General features: G+C 35.5%; 1 protein-coding gene across 5 annotated transcripts in view; it reads right to left on the reverse strand.

Moving 5' to 3' along the window:
- TBC1D23 (TBC1 domain family member 23) overlaps positions 1–21,704 on the reverse strand; it is a 31,351-nt gene that overhangs the window by 7,975 nt on the left and 1,672 nt on the right. For all 5 annotated transcript variants that reach the window (XR_014618237.1, XM_084282507.1, XM_084282506.1 and 2 more), the window contains exons 2-15: positions 16,623–16,734; positions 16,286–16,391; positions 13,710–13,914; positions 11,751–11,874; positions 9,298–9,422; positions 9,141–9,184; positions 7,826–7,929; positions 7,151–7,273; positions 6,052–6,144; positions 4,061–4,231; positions 3,799–3,841; positions 3,049–3,158; positions 2,242–2,384; positions 1,001–1,045 (exon numbers count right to left, since the gene is read on the reverse strand). Coding sequence is in view for 4 of the 5 variants with exons in the window: in XM_084282507.1 (XP_084138633.1) it covers positions 1,001–1,045; positions 2,242–2,384; positions 3,049–3,158; positions 3,799–3,841; positions 4,061–4,231; positions 6,052–6,144; positions 7,151–7,273; positions 7,826–7,929; positions 9,141–9,184; positions 9,298–9,422; positions 11,751–11,874; positions 13,710–13,914; positions 16,286–16,391; positions 16,623–16,734 (1,548 nt within the window). In the remaining variant the exon portion in view is untranslated. The remainder of the gene's footprint in view (positions 1–1,000; positions 1,046–2,241; positions 2,385–3,048; positions 3,159–3,798; positions 3,842–4,060; positions 4,232–6,051; positions 6,145–7,150; positions 7,274–7,825; positions 7,930–9,140; positions 9,185–9,297; positions 9,423–11,750; positions 11,875–13,709; positions 13,915–16,285; positions 16,392–16,622; positions 16,735–21,704) is intronic.

Raw genomic sequence — 21,704 nt, forward strand, 5'->3', positions numbered from 1 at the left:
GGGATAGTTCCAATAGATGCTGGTTACCATTACTGTTGGTTTGCCTCAGACAACTCTATTCTGTAATGCTTATGGGTAAATATTATTTCTAAGTATGTACAAACTACTTGAAAGCTGTGGATCAAAATCCTTGAAAACCTCAAAGAGCAGTTTAATTCTCCATTAATTCTTATGGCACTGATCTTTGATACTTTTTGGTTTTTGAGGGTAAAAAGCTGTAACATTATGTTCTTAAAGGATAAGCAAAGTTCCTGAGTAATTATGCATGCATACTGTAGAAGCATGCACAACTGTGGAAGTCCTTCATTAATCAAAAATAATTTTATATACCCTCAAAATCATATTTTTCGTTTTTGAAGTATTTATGAGATAATATATCTGACACAAATGTGAGGGTACTCCACAGTTCTGTGAAATGCTGTTGTTACATCAACAAGATGAGGGCAAGTTGCAGGGCATATTTACTTATCACCTCAGCATCTGTCTTTTCCCAGTAACGAGTACCTCTGTTTCTATCAGCACATTCTATCACCGCATGCTAAGAATCACAGCAATTCCAGATTTACAGATAGGATTTCAGCGTAAGTCTACCCCCTTAAGCTGTGATGACACTTGATACACAATTTGTAACAAGCCCTTTTTGTAGCTGCAGTCTCTCTTGTTAAAAACTTAATTTGTTCAGCAATTGTTCCTGTTGTATTTCACTAATACAAGTCATTTATAAAAATATAAATAAGAATGACAAGGGAAAAAAAAATAGTTCCACAGAAAGCAACTGTAAGGAAGAAACCAGAAGTAACAAAGCAGAAACTAATAGAACAAAGCTCTGCCAAAGCATTCTTTTCTTCCTCTAGTCCCCTAACTAGTATTTGTAAAAAGCAATAGCTTTAGTAGATATCTGAGCTATTTTGTCAGTGTAACCAATGCTTACAAATATTGCAATGCCATGCTAAATACGACAACGGTGGTTTTAGTCAGACTGCTTAATTCTCAAGCTTACCGCTCCAGGCTTGCTCTGTCTGGCCAGGGAATATTGAAAGGTATTCTATAGGACATTGGGGCAGAGGACAGAACAAAACAATTAAAAAAAAAAAAGTTTAAGGGAAAAACCTAGAAAAACAATTGAAATGCTCTATATCGGCAGTGTATCTTTGTCAAGGAGGATGCTTATAAATAAATTAAGGAACGCTTCATGACAGATAGCTGTGAGGTAGAAAAATTTGTAAAAAATTTAAAAACACAGTTTTTAATGCTATGTATGGCTTATCTACACACCCCATTTGAATTCTTCACATGACAAAAGGTCCTACCAAATGCTATTTAAATTTTTTTTGCCTCTAAGCATGAACTAATTAAAAGTATAACTTTCTAACACACAAGCAACAGTCTGCTCCTTTGATCAGGCATAAGACTACTGAAAGACTGCTATTACTTTGACCCACATTTCAAGTCCTGCTATCAAGCAAACACTAGCTCTATAAGATTCTGGAATACTAATGTCTTCGTAACATACAACTCCAAAGGATGCATTTGAAAGAACTCTAAAACAGTCTATTCAATTAAAACTTTGACAGATTAAAGCTGTTCTTCTTTAATCTAGTTAAGGCAAGCATTTGGAATGAAGATCTTCAACTTTGAAAGTGTCTTTTAACATACTTGACTATTTTCATTCCCATCCCTACTTGCAGGAACAAAAATGAGCAAGCCAATTTGGGGTTTAAACATAAGCTTACATCAGAACTTGAAACAGAAGATCCTCAAAAAAAATAATTAACCTCAACTTGACAACATCGGGCAGTAAAAAAAATAAAGCAACCAACCAACCAAAAGAAAACAGCAATGAAAACCTGTCCATAATCTTTCTGTCATTCACCCATTCCTTTAGTCAAGATGGGAAGGAACTAAAACATAAGTGAAATTATTCTCGCCTTTTAGACTAAACACAGAAATGACACATTACAATCATTTGAACTAACCATGCAGTGACAAATTCTAGGATAAACATTCAAGAGAAAAGGTTGCTTACATTGGCCTTGCAATTACTAAGGCAGCACGGTAGATCTCCTATATCATGATAAAATTGTGAGGGGACAGAAGGGTAAGAAGTATGAAAACTGAAACTGGAAGGTAACTTTTTTTTTTTCCTTTTCTAATTAGCACAATTTTTACATTTACAAAATAGCCACCTGAAAAAGGTAGTCATTCCTTACTGTTAACCACAGTGAGATATAAATGACCCACCTGTCCACTGGAGTGGATGTATTTTCAATAAAACTAATAACTTTTTCTTTCACGTTCACAGACTTAGTCTTCAAAGCAACTGTCATTTTATTCACCAAGGACTTCACTCCTTTTCCATCACTTGAACCATTAGGAGAATCACCCTGCAAAAATAACTTCTCAGGCTTAATCATTAAAAAACGATGCAATTTCATCACGGGTTCTGATTTTTTAAGAACTGAAAAAGACTACAAAATATTACACGTGCACTTTTTGGTTTTCAACAGAAAATTAATGACAGCATTAAGCATTCTTTTTGAGTTCTATCAAATGATATCAATGGCATGGGTCTGAAATAAATATCTAAAAGAGCAAGCTAACAAATCTCATTAATCATCACTCTAGTATGAAAATCTAAAGAGGAAGGAATTATATTCATGCTAAACTGTATCCAAATTAAAAGCCAAGTTCTACAGGCAACATATCAGCTGTAGAAAAGAGCCAATTTTGAGCTTTCCCATGAAACTGTAAGCCAGCTTTACAGTATCTTATTCCCTGAGTAAGAAAGAGCCAATAAGAGTCTGTATTAGTCCATTACTTATACTCTGCTAGTGAATGACTGACTACAGCAAGTTCTTCTCTACAGGCTCTCCCTTTCAAAAATGTTTACATTACCTACAACTAGATAGTGAAAAAAAAACACAACTGAGAACAATCAAGACTTGAAGTAATGAACTTTACAGATCAGAAGGAGGAATAAGAAGAAAAAAATTCAGTACACCTGGGGCTCTGATACCACTACACCGCTTGAGTTCAAAATTTACTCACATCAACAGAGGAGTTTATGCTACTTCTTGAACCCGAGGTACTAGCAATCCAGTGCCCATATCCACTTTCTGGTCCTTCAACATTGATATCTGCTAAGTGCTGCTGGAGGGCTGTTAAAAGGCCATTAAAAATGTTCAGAACTACACTGGAATTAATCTGTTGACAAAAATACCATGTAACAATTTTTGCTCCACATGCTTCAGTAAAACACATAAATTCAGATACTGCTATAATCACCCCTGTTTTTTCTTTCAGTAATCAAAATGCATTAACATAAGCTTTTTTAATAAAGAAAATGAACAAACAAAAAGCCCCACCAAACATCCAGACAAAAAATAGTCAACATAGAGCAGCAAACAAAAATAAGCCACTACTTTGATCCTAATGATAGCTGTTTTGACACTGCACTTATTGACTAGTATTGCTTCTATAATCATATTGTGGTATAAACATCTCCACTGTTTGTAGAGCCTCACTGATTGATTCCAGGAACTAGCTGCTTAAGCAACACAAACTGACAACTTAAGAAAACACAATAATTAAGCAGCATCTTCATGTGGATCTGCAATGCACAGAGACTAAACATCAGGAATGAAAACTCAAAGGAAGAGGCAATTTCCCCTGCTTCCTGTACTAAATTTTCACCAGTCAGAATTTTCTAGCCAAAGCCTAATAAAAATACAAACAATATTAAGATACCAAGTTTTCTTAAGACAATATTAATACAAAGGTTGTTATCAATAGGCTTACCCATAAATCCTCCTTTGGCAATGCTTACATACTCTTTATTTTTCTGCAACAGAAAAGACATTTTTGGTTGAGGTAAAAATCTGTGGATTGAGACTTGCAAGCACAGTAAAGAAACACAGGCTTGTTTAAAAAAAAAAAAAAAAAAAAAGAGTAGTATTAAAACAGTTAAGATCTGAAGGGGAAAATATTTTGTCATTTAATATCACTGATACGTTCAGACACTTTATTTCAACTATTAATATCAACAGCAATTCAGTTGTACCTGTAAGAAGTGCGCTAGCACCATGTTCATATACATATCTTCTTCTTCCCTGCCACTTCCCATGAAGCAGAGATGTTCCCCACCAGCTATAGAGCCAGACTCAATGGACTGTTTTTGTGCTTCCAATAGTGATTTTACAGACTGTGCAAACTCTGATGGGTTTTGAAGCATCTGTGGAATGCACAAACGAAATCATCTGCTTAACACTAAAGTACTGTAACACAACAATGAAAAGACACAAACTTTGAAAGTGGTTATAATTTGATTAACACAAAAAATGCAACATCAACACTTCACAAGACAGACACACACATGTACACACACCAGACAGCTTGAATCAGACCTCACGTTATATAAAGAACATGAAGAATGGTCCTTTTCTTCCTCACTGCTCTCCCCAACAAAGAAATATAGCTTACATTTGATAGCTTATTTTTACAGATACCAAATAATGGTGGAAAAAAAGTCTTTGCAACTTCAATGTTGCAGTAAGTTGGCAATATGGCAGAGACTGATTTCTGTATTTGCGTATGTCCAAGTATGACAATTCCAAATTTTGTCATTTTGGAACTAGAATTTCTAGTTGCCAGTATGGTTCTCCTCTTGTTGTCTCCCTGCAAAGTTTTTTCATTGCTTTAATTGAGATTTGGGAAAAAAGCTGACAATTAGAAGTACAAGGAAGTACCTGGAGTCCTTAGTACTCTCAAAGAGTTAAGGCTGTGGTCTCCTGAAGGCTTATTATGCATGAAAACACAATGAGCTACTACACAAAAAAGATGAAGGAACACAGACATTCTAAATACATCTGAAATTTCAGCCTACTCCTTTGGGGAAGGCAATTAATTGAATTAATGAGGAAATGTTGACCTGTAACTGGATTTGAGGGGGGAAAAGTCCCTGTTATCCAGCCTTTACATGGATTAAATTTTGAAATAGAGTAACAAGTACACAAGCTATCCATCAGTAATTTAGCCTGAATTTTAACTGGAATTTTCCTAGAACCAAATATTGCTGCTTTAATACTTAAGGGCTAAATCTCATTGCATTCTCCGTCCAAGACTACCTATAAACAAGACTGAAAACTTGTCAGGACTTCATTTTTTCTCATATATTAGTAAGTTTTTCTAACTATTAAATAGTTTATTATTATTACTTTATTGAATCTAACGTTCATTCAAGTCTAGAAGAAGGACCCCCACATACTGCAGGGTTTTTTCCTAAATAATTTTTGATCTAGGTTAAAAACCTAAACACTAAATATTTATTCTTGTACAAATAATACTGAATAATACAGCATTTTAACTAAAGAGATAAAGGGGCAGGACTGAGCTTATTAACTGAGAAAGTTTAAAAAAAATGAAAAACAAAAAAACTTTTATCACATATATACAGAGAAATCATTCCAAGCAGCACCTATAAACCATTTGAAATTAAATAAAGAGGGTTAATCTAGAATTGAAGACTACACTGGTATGCAGCTGAAGGATAGGCAACTTGTGAGAAAAATTACTGTAGAAGTATGATTAAATGTTCAATTAGGAATTCATAAATCAAATGGAAACTAGAGCAGAATATTTAATAAAGTAATTAGTCCACAGTACACCTCAGTCCCAAGATCAATGCAATTCCTCTCTCACACTGTACTGCCAAAATTTCCAAGGAGCATCCAAATCATTTTTAGGATATATGCTCCTTACAACCATACCACTATAATGCCAATAAAAGATGATTTCTCCAAGCAATGTCTAGACTGTAGCTTCTACGGGTTTCCAGTTCTAACTGGAGATCAAGAAGTCTGAAATCTCACATTCTAATGTCAGAAAGGATTAAAGTTCTCAGTAAAATGATGGTTCCACCAACCGCCTTTAGAAAAGCTAACTTTTGAAGCCTCATCATCACAGTTGTAAGGACAGGTCATTTTTTCAAGACTGACATTCCTCTTTCCTTCTACTTAACTCAAAAAACAGTAGAACAATAAAAAGCATACAAACCAAATCGGAGTCTAAATGAAATGCTGTTGATAAGTGCCCAGCATTGTATTGTTCTGCAGGACGACAATCCACTACGAAGAATCTTACTCCTTCCTGAAAGAGAAAGATTTTGCCCCAAATTTTAAAATCATGTAATTAGTGATATGAAAGCACATAACTCAACTATATTTTAGTAGTATTTCCAATGGTACAGGAACCCCTCAGAGGGCCTAACAGCTATCAGCAAATCGTATTTTGAGTATTCCATACTACTGTTAGCAGGTCACCAACAGTGTTTTAATAATCATTTCCCATTAATACATTAACTTACAAATCAGAAAGTATCACCAGGTGCAGTACATACTGCAATTATTTCACCTCTACTGATAAGAAATAGTGGGTACGAGAGTATGCGTCAACAATACAAGAAGAGACAGCTTTGAAGTCCCAATCTAACAGTCCAATACTACTCAGCACAACACAGAAGGTTATGTTTATATCCCACTAACTTAAACAGGGTATAAACTCATGCTTAACTGGACTAGGTAAAGAAATACACATGAGGAGCTGGAGCCTAGATACTACTACGGAAAACCAGTAGTCAACAAGAAACACTGTAATCTAGCTACAGTATTATTCATATATTGGTCTTAAAAACTGTAAATGAAGTCCTTGCATCTAAGCATATCTGCAATGAACTACCACAGAAATAGTTTGAAACCATTTTTCATTTGTTTTTCTAAACTGTTCATTGACAAAAGGTCGATACTTCATAATGGCATTTTTCTCAAAGGTACAGAGAAGTGGGTTTTAAATTTTCCTCTGTAATAGCTACATCTGGAAAGGAATTCAAATCAGTGAGATATTTCTTCAAGCTCCCACCCGTAAGGCCTAAATGAGCTGTATTAAGTTCCCTTTTGCTGTAGCTCAAGTTGCTACAGTACAGAGGTACTGCAGTCAACAGATCATTTACAAGAGAGACAACTTCAATACAAGAACACTCTTCCCTGATAATATTTATCTGTGTTGTTGGCACTTAGATGTGTTTTTGATACATGAAGAACTCAGAGATTATTTTATTTTTCTAGAAGGTTAGAGAAAAGTAATTCATTATACTGACCCCTTGCTGCTGATTTGCTTGAAGAATCTCAGACACAGAAACTGCTAGACAGAGAGCCTGGCTCAAGTCTGTGTCATCATCTTTGAGGCCCAGTAAGCTGCTGCCAAAAAGACTGTGATTGTCCTAATAAGGCAAAAAAAAAAAAAAAAAAAAAGTTAATTGAAGCCATTGTCTTTAAACTTGAAGGCATGAAGTAAAAATATATTATCAATGTCAAAAACACTAAGCCTAATACACACGTGTTTTGTCCACAGTCATCAAATCTATTCCATGAATTCACCAAGGATTTCTTAAGTAAGGACTGCAAGAACAGAACCTGTGATGATGACAGCTTTACTTCATGTAAGTGACTTTCTTTCTGTTTGCTGTTACAAGTACTGTGCAGCCTACTACAGAACAATTGTGTCAGTGTGGCATTTTTGCTTTATCAGTTCTTACAAGAATCTGGTTTGAAAAACAAGGTCATCAGTCATGAAAAAATCAATACTGCAGGGAAGCTTCTTGCTAACAAGTTTCACGTGGGCTTATAATTCAAAGATCCCAAACAAATGTCACGAGAATAATAATATGAAAAAGATATTTAAAACATCACAATTAAATAGTCACTGAATTTACTGTCAGCACGGGCTTAAAGTCACTAAAAAGAGGAGAATTTCAAAATTACTTTGTTATTACCTTTCTGAAAGAAGCCGGAGTTTTACTACAGTAATATTGTGCCAAAGAGAAGAGATCCTCTATATCCTCTAGCTCCAGATTGGCTGGTGAAGTTTCTAGGAACTCTGATATACACAAATGACGTAAGTGCATCATTATTTCAAACACAGCAAAGAAGTAGTGTATCATATTGTAACTTAATCTTTTTTTTTTTTTTTTAAGTAAAGCTTAACATAATTTGTTTTGTTGACTAAACTTGAATGCCAACTTATTCTCTAGATAGCAGCAGAACATAAAGGAAATAATCCTTATGCAACAGAAACCTGTGCTATTTGCCAGAAATTCAAGCCTTTGATGCAGAATTCTTTTTTACCACATTCCTACCTCTGCACAGTTTTAGTTTTCAGTTGTAATGTTAAATCAGCTGCCTTCTGTAAAATGGGCTCACTAAAAAAACCCTCTAAAACAGAGTACTTATCAGTTGCACAGTTGTATGTCCAGGATAGTACAAAGGTGTAGTTCTGGAGTATACAGCAACAAAGCAAGCCCTAAGCAACATTATTTTTGGCTATCAGTAGTTAGTTTATTAATTATATCATGTCATACTGTGTAAAAAAAAAAAAAAAAAAGAAAAAAAAAAACAAACAAGGTAGTGAAAATAGGGGGCTTATAAAAAAGATGGAGAGAGGCTTTATACAAGGACCTGTAATAACAGGACAAGGGGGTAATGGTTCTTAACTGAAAGAGGGTAGATTTACATTGGATATAAGGAAGAAATTCTACACTATGAGAGTGATGAGGCACTGGAACAGGATGTCAAAGCATGCTCCATCCCTCTAAGTGCTCAAGGTCAGGCTGGGTGGGGCTTTGGTCAACCTGGTTTAGTGGGAGGTGTCCCTGCCCATGGCAGGGGGGTTGTAAATAGGTAATTTTTGAACTCATTTCCAACCAAAACTATCCTATGATTCTATGATCAGAGCAATGAATTAAGCCTCAATCAAGTTCATACAAAGATAATAATTTGGAAAATGTAACAAGTGCAGTATATTTAAAGAAAGATATGAAAGCTACTGCTTTGAGCTTGAAAACATGGTAATTGTTTCAACTGAGTACAAAACTAGGCATGGAAGTGCTAGAAGGAAATACAAGAAAAGAGGACAGGGCAGATGTGACACAGCACAAGAACAACAAAAAAGGAAATAGTAAGGGGATGTATTGATGAGAAAATCACAGTAAATAATTAAATGACAATTCAATTATTCAGTAATAAACATAATAAACAATGAGGACTATATTATATGATGAATATTTTACTAGAAGACGTATAAGTACTTACTTATCATTTCTTCTTTGTCTGATTCTTGCGCTAAGATAACGTCTCTGAAAACAGTAAAGTCACAGGGAATGATTAAGATAGCAAAACCAAAATAAAATACAAGCAGATTAAAACTGTGTCAACAGAGGAAATCTCAATGAATTAACAATATACTTACTTTGCATTCACAAGGATGATTAACATTAAGAAGTAGATAAAGAATGGATCTGCTTGTTGTAGATAACCGTCCCATATTGCCTGAGTGACTTCAGCTGAACAGTAATATGAGAAAAGGCTCCCAAGCTAAAAATTTAGAAAATATTGTCAGCAGAAAAAAAAAAAAGCTGTAACAAGGAATAATCTTATCAGAACAGCATTTCTAAGAGATACAAGCTAGCTAAAATATAATAAAACCAACAAAAACATGTTAAAATATAAATTTGTAGCACATATTAAAGGAATGCTGTTCCCTCACAGTATTTAGGGAAACATGCAGTAATGATTCAGGCTTTTCTGTGGATAAATCCTCCTAGTGTAAAAGCAAACTGAGCTGTACATTGTACGCCCAGCAAATTCAACCAGAAATACAACAATTGGGCTGGAACGCCTCTTAGCTCACAGCCACTCCTCAATACTAATTGTATTATGCCAGATCATTTACAAGACAATAATAGAATACATTTACTCAACTAGATTAGCAAACAAGAATAAAAGGCTACCGTAAACAGCATTCTCTCATTTTCACAGTAGAACCAAGCTACTTGAATATTGTTGCACATTAATTTGACAATGTTACTTACTTTGTATTTTATTATGATTAGTTACGGCTCATTAATTGAACACTTGCAAGCAACGGAAAATTGCCATTACCATTTAACAAACTGTTTACCTGTTCTCATGTTTCCTTTTAAAAATACACCTTCTCTGATAGTGATGTTCAAAGTGGATAAAAGAAACGCTAGGAAGGTCCTTTCATACACCCTGTATAAAAGTTTGAATCGCACCTAATTCAAATGCATACCAGCTGGCTTCACTGGGGAGTTACTGAGCTTTCTATTGCATTTAAATTTATATCAACAAAGTTACAGCTTTCAAAAGCTCAGCTGTTTTAAAACACCATCAGGGAATATTTCAATGCTTTTTGGTATACTTTTGTAATAAAAGGTAAGAAGATTTTTCCAGCTCTGCACCGAACACTACTGAAGACAGTATGTCCCTGAACAATGAGACGACAAGTCTCTGAATATTGCTGATGCATTTCTACACATTAGAAGAATTTCTATAAAAAGTAAATTTGTTTATAGATGAAACAACAATGAATTTTAATGTAATCTTAAAATATAAAGTGAGGTTTCAGATTGGTCTCTAACCTTGTATGCCAAAGGGCTTGACATTCAGGTCGGCAACATCAATTTATTTCCCTACCTCCTTTCAGAAGATTTCTTTACCTAATAAATCACTAATCTTTTAATAAAGACTCTGAAAGAAGTTTGTATTTACTAAGGAAAAATATATAAAAATAGGTACACTCCATAGGAAAAAAGACCCAATTCCTTTTCTAAAGACTGATGACTGACAAAAGGCAGATTTCGAGAATATGGAAACTCTTCCTGCATTTAAATATTAAAATTGGTAGCAGCCCAAAAAAAAAAATCTTTTTAAACAAAAACAAAAATCAAAACTTGTAGTTCAGCAATTTGTTTTAGTCATATATCCTTAACTGATAGCAAACGGAGTTCCAAAAAAAAAAAATAATAATAATAAAAATTTCATAGCCAGTGAGTAAGAAAGAAGAATCTAGAAGAGATCATGAGGTAATTATAAAGTCTTCCTTACTCATTCACTATCTTTTCCTTTAAGCCTGTTCTGTAAGTACTATAACATGATTTTGTATGGTCTAATACTACACATGATTTTGTATATGTACTAAGTAGTACTGACTGAAACATGACAATTTGGCTGCTTTATGTTGTAGTCCTGCTACACAAACCTTTTTTTTTAAAAAAAAACAACAACAACAACAACAAAAATACCTCCTTGAGGTAAGCATCTTACTAAGCATCTCCTCCTACCCAAGGCAGTTTTGAAATTTAAAGGAGAAGGAAAAGAGAAATTCTTGAAGAGCTGCAAAATATGTATATATATGTGTATATATATATATGCCTAAACTTTAAAAGGTATGACGGCTCTATGCTACAGTTAACTACCTAGTACAGTGCTATACCTAATGCAATGGGCATTCTTAAAACAGTAAGCTGATTTTGAAAGACCAGTTAGGCTGATGTTTCTTCACATCTACAACCATATAACAGCCCACTATAAAAACTAATGTCAAACATTATGGCTGCTTACTATTTTGAGTATGTCAGTTGCATTCCTACTTATTCGAAGTAGTTCCTAACACGAATGGCTCAATTAAAATCTAGTACAATACAAATGTGATATTTACAAGATCTTCTACCTTACATTATGAAACTGAAGACAAGAAAGCCTCCACTATATTAATATAAATGATTTATTTCAATTTATGCAGTTTTAATCTCTTGTACTACTCTTCCCTAAACTGGAATGTGTACTTCAATTTAAGAGGAATTTATTTTTCATTATGTGTCCCTACTTTCACTTTATTACCCAGTTGAGCGCATATGAGTCTGGTGTCATCTTCTTGGTATCAAGAAAGGAGCAGAGTTCAGGCTCATGGTACTGAAGAAGCAGCCTAAATAGATGGAATGGTCTTCCCTTCAGAAAACAATCCCTGAAAGGCAGCAGTGAAAATAATCATGAAATCCCCCAATAAAATTTCAGTTCTCAGACTTAAAGTAACAATTTTTTGTAGGGATAATGTAATTTCCAACATAGTCCTTTTAAATCACAGGGACTAATCTTGAAACCAGCATGCCTCATAACAGAAAAATGAAATGAAAACAAAACACCTACAAACAACAAACCCCCCACAATATTGAAAAGGCAGCAGAAAGAATTAAATACTTCTGTATTACATACTTTATCAAGTCCTAGCAGTATTGAAAAGATCTAAATATCAAAATAAGGCTAGTATAGTATCAATGTTGTTAATTCAATAAGAATTAAAAAACAATTCTGAAGAGCCAAAAGAATTTTAAAAGACAGTCATTTCACATGTGAGTAATAATTAAAGGTCAATTCATCAAGCAGGAAATAAAGGAGTATTTAAAGCAAATAAACAGCTGTTTGTAACACATTAAGAACAAATCTCAAGTGCTTAAAAACTTAAGCTTATGTGAAATTTGACACACCAATTTCCAAACACAGTTATCAACCTAACTTTCTTAAACAACGGTAAGCCTATATGGGTGAATGGGAAATATTCACAGCAAATTATGTGGAGATTCTTCTTGAGATTATCACATGAACTCTGGCTTCCCATTAAATTAACAGGACAAAAAGGACAAAAAGAAGAATAATGTTCTAGTACTAAATTTAGCATAAGATTCTAGAGTTGCAGATTACTTTTTGTTTGAATGGTTAATATGGTAAATTATTCAGATCCGTCTGTAATTCTTTACTACTTATTAACATCAGGAAGAGATATATATCCAAAAATAACTTCTGACATTTCTACTGATAGCGGAGCAACACTGCTAAGACATTTTCCTCAACTGTTTTGCTCAGTAATTTTTTTTCCTTCTGGTACCTACCATTGTAATCAACTCTTAATAGCATCCCCAGTTGGGAAAAAACAAAAGAAAAAAAAACAACAACAGTTCACAGTGCACAATAGTTTTTAAATTAGAAAATAACTAACAGTATGAACACAGTTTGAGTCATGTGCCAGGGCTGACAAACATTTCCTGTCACAACACCAAACGTGCACATTTCATACTATGCCCAGGTACCCAGTAGCTGGGCCAGAGCCTCCACTCCAGTAAATTAGGCTAAAATCTTTAATTACAGACTGTCTGTATATTATTTCACAAAGTCTTAATTGTGAGGTGCACTCTAGTCGTCCCACTAGTGTGTCACAGGGACACTCTGACATAAATGAAATTTTTACCAAGAATGCCTATAGAACAGCATGAAATGCTCCAATTTCTTTTCATTAAAAAAAAAAAAAAAAATCTAACATTTCTTAAAAATAAGGTGCGTCCACAACTCACTGAAATACATGTAAAATACCAACTACTTCCTCTAAAGGGATTTTCAGAAACTTAGCATTTATGAAGTACTTTGAAGCAACAGGTATAGAAGCATTTTAGATATTAAAAATGCAAAGAAAGAAAAAGGAATGAAAAATTGTTTTCACATTAATACATAAGCAGGACTGATATTAAACAATTGTTTTTGATTTTGTATGAAATGACTGTTCTTCTTTAAGATGTGTATTAAATCTACATCAGTCACACAATAACTCTTGACATCCTAAAACTTCTGAATTATTTGCTGGACTTATAACCAACAGATTGAAAAATGGTTTGATTTATCATCATATGAAGGAATCTGACAACCTTCCTATAATCAGTGCTACTCTAGCCTATACTAACCTACACATCCATTCACAAAATACTTTTAATGCCATTAAAAACAGCACACAGGCGGAAGGAGGAGTTTTACCTTGGAATGAATTTATTCATGATAGCATAAAAGCAGTTGTACAAATCACTGCGCGGTAATCGAAGGAGCACCAGAGGTTTGAGGAGATGTATCCAGCCAAGGCAAGAATTGTATTTAACATTGCGTGATTTACAGTAAAAAGTAATAACAGACTCAATATCCAAAAGCAGTACTGACTTCTCGTCTTCTGGCACTGACAACCGGTCTGCAAAAAAACATAGAAATATAAACCATCTTAACAGCTTCCCAAAGAAAGTGAGTAAGATTAATTCAGAGGACAATTGTACCGACACAGAGTTCCATGCACTTGGGGAAAACAAAACAAAACAAAACACAATAGAACATCAACCAACAAAAAATCCAGCACCATGGATTGAATGTTCATAGAAAGGCATCCCAAAAGGCATCAAAATATGAGTGATTTTTTAACCTCAGTAGATTAAAGCATTTAATATCACAATAAAGCAGGATGGGAGAAGTTTAGACTTTCCAGAATCTACATGAAACAAAGGTAAAATTCTTTTAATTCTTCAACTCCTGTTTGATGTGCTCAGCAAACAACTTACACGCAACTCCACAACAAATTCATCTGAATTTCAACAGAGATCATCCCACAATGCATACCTTTCAATTCCTCATAAGCCCACTGACACGCAAATTCACTAAAATCAGCAGCTTGAAATTAACAAAGCTTATAGTCTTAAATTTCAGCATTTACATTTGTCACATTTCAATAACTATTTTTAAGTTATTTTCTTAAGACTTTAAATTTGGTTTGCTAGTATAAGAAGAAACTATTTGCTTGCTTACAAATAAATTTTAAATTAGATTTAGCACTCCTGCTGATCAGTAACTATGAGCATATAATATTTTATATAGTGTAGCACATTGTTTTAAATTCTTACAAATTTTGTAAAGTACTGGAAAGGATTAAGATGTTCCCTGTTTACTGACAGATTAATTCTAAATCCATGACTTGTGTTAAGTTGCATTTGGATGAAAACTTGCACAACAATTTGGTACAGAAGCAGTTCCATAATTGAAGTAGCAAGCCAAACGCTTCTTAAATACCATGATTTTTGAGTTGGATACATACACAAAGCTTCAGCTTTCATTACTTACAAAGCGTCGTTCTACATAGGCTCTTACTTAAAATGCTGGCAATGCTTCAGAAAAAGTACTGGCATCCACCTCACTTGAGGCACTGAATCTAAGACATCTGAAATATGTCAACACTGTACTGCAAATTACGCTTTCTTTCATATGAAGGAATTGCTTCTGATGATAAATGGATTGTAGCTTACTTGCAATATAAATATATGTGCATATATTATATGGACTGCAGTGAAACCAGACTTTTGTGTAAGTTCATATAATTTTCATTTTAATACTAAACACATATATTTCGATTTTTATGAAAAATCAACTATTAAATAAACTTATGAATTATATAATTTAGAAACGTATGTTCTGATCCAGATTATGTCACTTGTACTATCGCTAAACTAACATATATTAGAAAAAATATGGCAATAAAGAGGGGAATAAGGAGAAATAATGGCATGGAGAGATTGAAGTGACTAGCTTTACACAGTACGAATAGTAATTGTCGTGTTTTACCATTTTTCTGAAGAAATGGTATAATTTGACACAAAGGGAAATCTTTTTTTCTCTTTCCCTTATATGACAGGCAGGGAAGGAAAATAAGTTGTACTAGATTTTAGAGCTAAGCAAAGTACAACTGTATATTCAAAGTGGTATGTTTGTACGTATGCATGCTTGCACGTATGCGTGCAGGAACTTCATTCTCTGCCTTAACTTTCAATTCTGCAACAATAAATTAAAAACATGGCAGATAATAAAATGGAAGATTCTCTAATTGATACCATAGGACAAAGTATCCTTACTAATGAGTCACCACTGCCTCCATCGCTTAATCATTGATACTACCACTGTTGCAAGGTATCAGGGATTTGGCCACTTTTGTGATAAACTTCCAACCAGATCCTGAGGCAGCTCCTTACAGCATGCTGGAGTACTATTTCCAATGTGTTGGCAGTACCCTGCTTTCACAAAATCAACCTTTCATTTCTGCTGAAAATGCTACTAAAAAATACCTCTTTCTAAAAAATGGCTTATTAAGTCCAAAATGTTCAGTATGTTTCTTTTAGAGGTCATACGCATTTTTGTGCTACACCAGCTTTTCAGATTAAATACTGGACATTGGACAATTAAAAACTTGAAGAATACCATAAAAAGAATCATATGTTTAGAAGACAGAACTTGGAAAAAACATCATTTTTTTTCAAACTCCTGGAGCTTTCTTTGCATTGGACTCTGTCCATGCAAGCTATCACTTACAAGTTAATACTTTAAAATTCCATGACATCATCCATTTCAGTGTTGGAGTAGATAAGATACTCTTTCCTTATGATTTCTTGCTAATTTTCTGTGCTCTCTCATCTTCCTCCAAAACGTAAACATCATTCAGGTTATTTAATTCAAATAACAAAGCCCTAAGACAACTGAGAGTACAGAAGTTTTCACAAAGGTGATCTAAATGTAACGGAACTTACCAATTAGCTCTTGGCAATCCTTATGAATTACACTCTGTTCTGGCAGATCTAAACAGCCATCCCATGATGCCAGGCTGTCCCCCTTTCCTACAACATTAAGTGCAATCTGAAAACAAAAATAAAAAACACATTTCAGTGTTTTCCTTTATTAGTTACTCAGTTACTGAGCTCACTAAAGAACAAACGCTCTAAAACTTAATCAACATACTTGCATATTAAAACAATATGACATGAACAAGTTGGCTTTCCCATGGAGATGCCTGATAATTAAATCATTCACCTCAAATCAAACACCACCTCAGGTATTTTCTAGTTTTTGATTTAAGCTCATATTTACCTTCCAGACTTTGGCCCTCAGATCATCAGGCAATCGCCTTCCTTGAATGATATTTCTCACAGTTTCAAGATCACAGCCTCCTTCTTCCAGAGCTTCTGCAAGATCTTTTTCCCTACAATAATGATATGTACAGGGTTTATTTAAAAAAAATAATTACACAATATTTTTAAATCTTTATCTATTCAATTGATATAGACCAGGGGCTACTATCAGGCAAAAAGACAATTTCCCAGTTACTGGCAAAAAAAAAAATAAATTTTATATATATATATATATATATATGTATATTTGCAAGATCGCGTTTACTCCTTTATTTTTAAGGCTGCTTGTTCAACTTCTAATTCCATTCAGTTTCCATAGGGGAGAAAATAAGTTCAGCTCAGATTTTTATTTTCATGAAGTGACAATGTTGCAAAAGGCATCATAAAAATGCAAATTTAGTGTTAGTTTACAAGGTAAGAGAGAGACAGCAAACTTTCACTCACATACACACAGTGTGCTCAAAGCAAACACTACACATAAATTAGATGGCAAAGGTCTTTTAAATGCATTATTAACGTATTAATAAACCTAGGAAATGGAAAACTCCTTTCAAAGATTTTGGAACATTGAGTTTTGAATTCCACCTTTCCCAGAAATGGGAAAGGACCTTTCAATCAAACTCAGGTTTAACTGTACAGTTAATTATAAGCGTGAATGTGTGCATAAGACTGAAATAAAACATATACAAGCAACAGTGTAGAAAGTAGAGAAAGGCACAAATTCACAAGACAGTCAAGGATTAATGATACTTTAGTTGCCGTAGTAAGATGGCAGATGTTACTATGCATTACAGATAAGAAGGTATGCATTCAGAAATTGCTACTTTACAATCTGATAGCTTCTGCGGACTGTTCCATGCTGTCAGTAATGAGAGAACCACAGTTGATGATTTGAGGAATTTCAATATGATGGAGCAGAGCAGTGTCAAAACACCGGGTTCACTGGAAAAATAGCAACGGCAGAGATATATAGGTCCCTTAGGCAGAACTTCTCCCTTACTGTGTCTCTTAACTGCTCTCTGTTAGCTCTGACACATGCCTTAAGAATGACGCTGTGTCATATACCTGAGGAATTGAACACACCCAGGAGGTTAAGAGCCACAGCAAAACACAGAACAGGACTGCTTATTCAGGACAGATAGTCAAGTATAAAGATTCATTCCCTGTGAACAACATGTCCTTATACACGTGGCAGAACATTGTGAAGCGTTATCAGTGCAACTTTCCATTACCCCAGGTGCTCTGTACTGCATAGACAATTCCAAATACCCACAGAAAAAGCTCAGTCTCCTTCTTTAATTTGCATATAACCACAATGAACTGAGGTTCCTTGTTATAAATCCTCTTGAGTTCAGTCTCTTGAAAGCTCAACACACAAAATTCTAATTTTCTAAGTACCACCCTTTTTGATAAGCAGATTAAACCCTCAATCCTAAAAGAACATACGCATATACTTGACAACAACCAACCAGCCAGCACCACTTAAGACTTCTCAAAGTATTTATAAGGTTAAAGAGTAAACACTTTCCTTCCAATTATCAGCCAGTTTCTTTTCCAGCACTTTAAACCATATTTTCAACATACACTGGGGCACAACTAACAGTCCATTTTCTTCAAGTAATTTTTACTAATTTGGTTGAAAGAAAAAAGTTTACAAAAGAAGTTTACAAAAAGACTGACTTGCCTAATTTTCTATTTTAGTTCTCAAAATAAAATCCCAAAGCCAAATTATTATAGAACTACAGAATGCACAGGAAAATAGCCGATTCCTGATACAGAAACCAGGGGTAAAAATACACAAGCACACTTGCACATCTATCACCTATCCCACTGCCTGATGGTGTATGTAACAATTAGCACCTGAAAAATTAAACAACCAGATCAGTTCATCCTTAATACAAATCAAGGATTTCCAGGACATTTAGACAAAAAGACTTAGCATTCTGCAGAACCTAATGAACTCTGGGATGTTCTAACATCTAGATTACCTTCAACATGCTAAATGCAAATGTGTGCTTCCTCTAGTTGCTTGATAATACCTTACCATTTGCAAAGTCTTCATAAGTATTGCCATTAGCAATACCCTGTGACTTTACTATTTCATGTTAAAAAGCAAGAAACTTATATGCTCATCTCTCACATTAAGGTGTGGTACATTAACACATTGAGCTAAATGAAGCAACAGCAGGAAAAAGAAAGAAAAAGAAAGTATCATTCTATTATGATTCAATTAGCTATTCTTTTTCGTTGTCAACTCCCTAGACTGTTCAGAGGCTATGAGGAATACTTTTCTAATAAAAATTCTATTCAGGCTATCTGGCAAAGTATTGTGAAAATGATTTTGATACTTTAACACATGTCCACCGGCTGTGTTTTAGCTTATTTCACTCAGTGTTGTGCTATAAATGTTCCAGCAAACTGCTGGCAGTCTGGATCCTTCTCTTTAATGAATACCAGCTAGGAAGCTTTCTGTTTACATAGACAAATCTTCCTACAGTTACTTTGGAAAGAATGTAGTACTTCTCTTTATAGGCAAACTATCCCCAGCCCGAATGTCCTAATTTTATGCTCTACCATGGCTCCACTGCCACGTTCCTAGAAGCTATTCAAGCTTTGGTTAAGATGAGTATAATCCCAGCCTACACCTCAGCTGTGGCCCGAAAGATATAATTCTCTCAAGACATGTTACTTCAAATGCTGTAACTCACAATATTGCTAGTAGTATATCTGGAGTAAATTTCCATACTACAGAAGGATCTCTGAAATTCAAGCCAGTGGTCAGCAACCTAAACAAATATTCAGAAGTGTGTGGGGTTTTTTTGTTTTTTTTTTTTTTTTTTTTTTTTTGTTTTTGTTTTTAGTTAAAGCACTTATGATGTGAGAGAGAGAGTCAGAGGCAACAAAAATTGATCAACTGCTAGGTCTTCAGTTTCAGCCTTTTTTTTAAGTGTTGTTTACTTCATTTATATACAGCCATGAAGTGCTTGGTAATAACCACTTACAAATACTAATGAAGGGATTAAGTAATTGTGGGGGTGTGAATAGCAGGGAAAAGACAGTAGGAGTTTCAAGAAACCACAAATACACAGAAAAAAAAAACACATTGTATTAAGAAATCTATAATCATTCAGTAGATGACAATGCTTGGAATGTACCTGCTAAAGTCCATTACTTCTATGCTTGGGGTTTATGTGGAAAGGGTTTGGTACTGGGGGGCTGCAAGGGTGGCCTCTGTAAGTAGAGCCCAGCAGCTGCCCCATGTCAGATCAGAGCCAGCTCCAACCAGCTCCAAAAGGGACCTGCTGCTGGCCAGAGTGACACTTGTTGGGCCTCTGAGAGAGCAGAGTTAAGGAAGGGAAAGAAGGGAAAGAACTGCTGGGCAACAGCAGCTGGGAGAGGGGTGAGAACCGCCCTGTGGCCCCCCAGGTGAGCGCAGCAGGAAGGCAGAAGGTGCTCCAGGCAGACAGCAGTGGTTCCCCTGCGGCCTGTGGAGAGGCCCCTGGTGGAGCAGGCTGTCCCCCTGCAGCCCATGGGTCCCACATGGAGCAGATCTCCACGCTGCAGCCCGTGGAGAGGAGCCCACACAGGAGCAGGGGGTCTGGGGGGAGCTGCCGCCCATGGGGGACCCGTGCTGCAGCAGTTTGCTCCTGGGGGACGGGTGGACCCCGTGGTACAGAGCCGTGTGGGAGCAGTTCCTGAAGAGCTGCTGCCCTTAGGATCAGTTTGGGAAGGATGGCATCCCATGGGAGGGACCCCACGTGGAGCAGGGACAGGGAGTGACCGTGAGGAAACGGCAGAGATGAAGCGTTAGGGACTGATCACAGCCCCCATTCCCCATTCCTCTCTGCTGCTTGGGGGAAAGATTTAGAAGAGGGTGAATGGGGAAGAAAGTGGTTTTAGTTTGCTTTCAGATTCTCACTGTTCTGATATGCTGGCCATAGGCCATAAATTATATTAATCTCTCCACATTGAGTCCGTTTTGCCTGTGACAGTAATTGGTGAGCCATTTCTCTGTCATTATGTCAACCCCTGAGCCCTTTTCCATCATATTTTCTCCTTCTCTTTGAGGAGAGGGAGTAAGAAAGCAGTTGTGGTGGAGTTTAGCTGCCCAGCAGGGTAATGCTCATTTGCTATTAGAAAATACAGATCCCTTTGATGTGTTTCTTCCAAGTCAAAACACATTTTTGGAAGAAAATACTTCAAAAGCACAAAGCCTGTGATGGGCACACTTCTAATAATAATTTATTGTTTTCACAACACAACAGGTGTTTTCTACATGTACCAAATTCATCACCTAGAATGAACTTATCACACCAGAATAAGATGATAGTCTTTTTTCCATATATGCTGAATATACTACCACACACCTGCCATTAGAGATATTACTGATGGGACTAAAAGAGGGATAAACCTGCTTCCCATGTACAGACCACTCATCCGATGCCCCGACACTTGAAAAGATTCTTTGACTATTCACTCCCACATTCTGCAGGTCACAGGCTCACTGTAGCTGCTAGTGACACACTATCTAGCAGGCCACCGCTGTTTCCAGTGTAAGCAGTAGTATTTAGGCATGCATTTGCTACACATCTTCACCCATCTATCCTTAAATCAGAAGCAAGGCTACTATTGGAAGAACTTTTACAAAATTTGAGATATATATATATATATATATATTTTATACAATGCCATTTCGCCAGGAGGACCATCATCAGCTTCAGTTTCTATAAATCTGTTTTGTCCTAGAATATCAAACGCATTCAGCCCGCAAGTTTGCCTGCTACGAATATCAAAAATACACGGAAAGAGAAAGACAGGCACACATATAGCAATGCTGTCGTCACAACTACAAGGACTCACTGCAGGTATCAATGTCAGTAGCAGAGTGGATTAATTTATTTTAATGCTTTTTTCCCCCCTCAGAAATACACTTCCTATAACCTAGTTACTCTGATTCCTACATTTCGTTTATGGTCCTCTTTACTGGAAAGAAAGCCTCACCAAGAGCTATATTGAATTGAAAGTAATAAAGACTGCTCTC

The sequence above is a fragment of the Netta rufina genome (assembly GCF_964035555.1).
Source record: "Netta rufina genome assembly, chromosome: 1".
NCBI classification, from domain to species: Eukaryota; Metazoa; Chordata; class Aves; order Anseriformes; family Anatidae; genus Netta; species Netta rufina.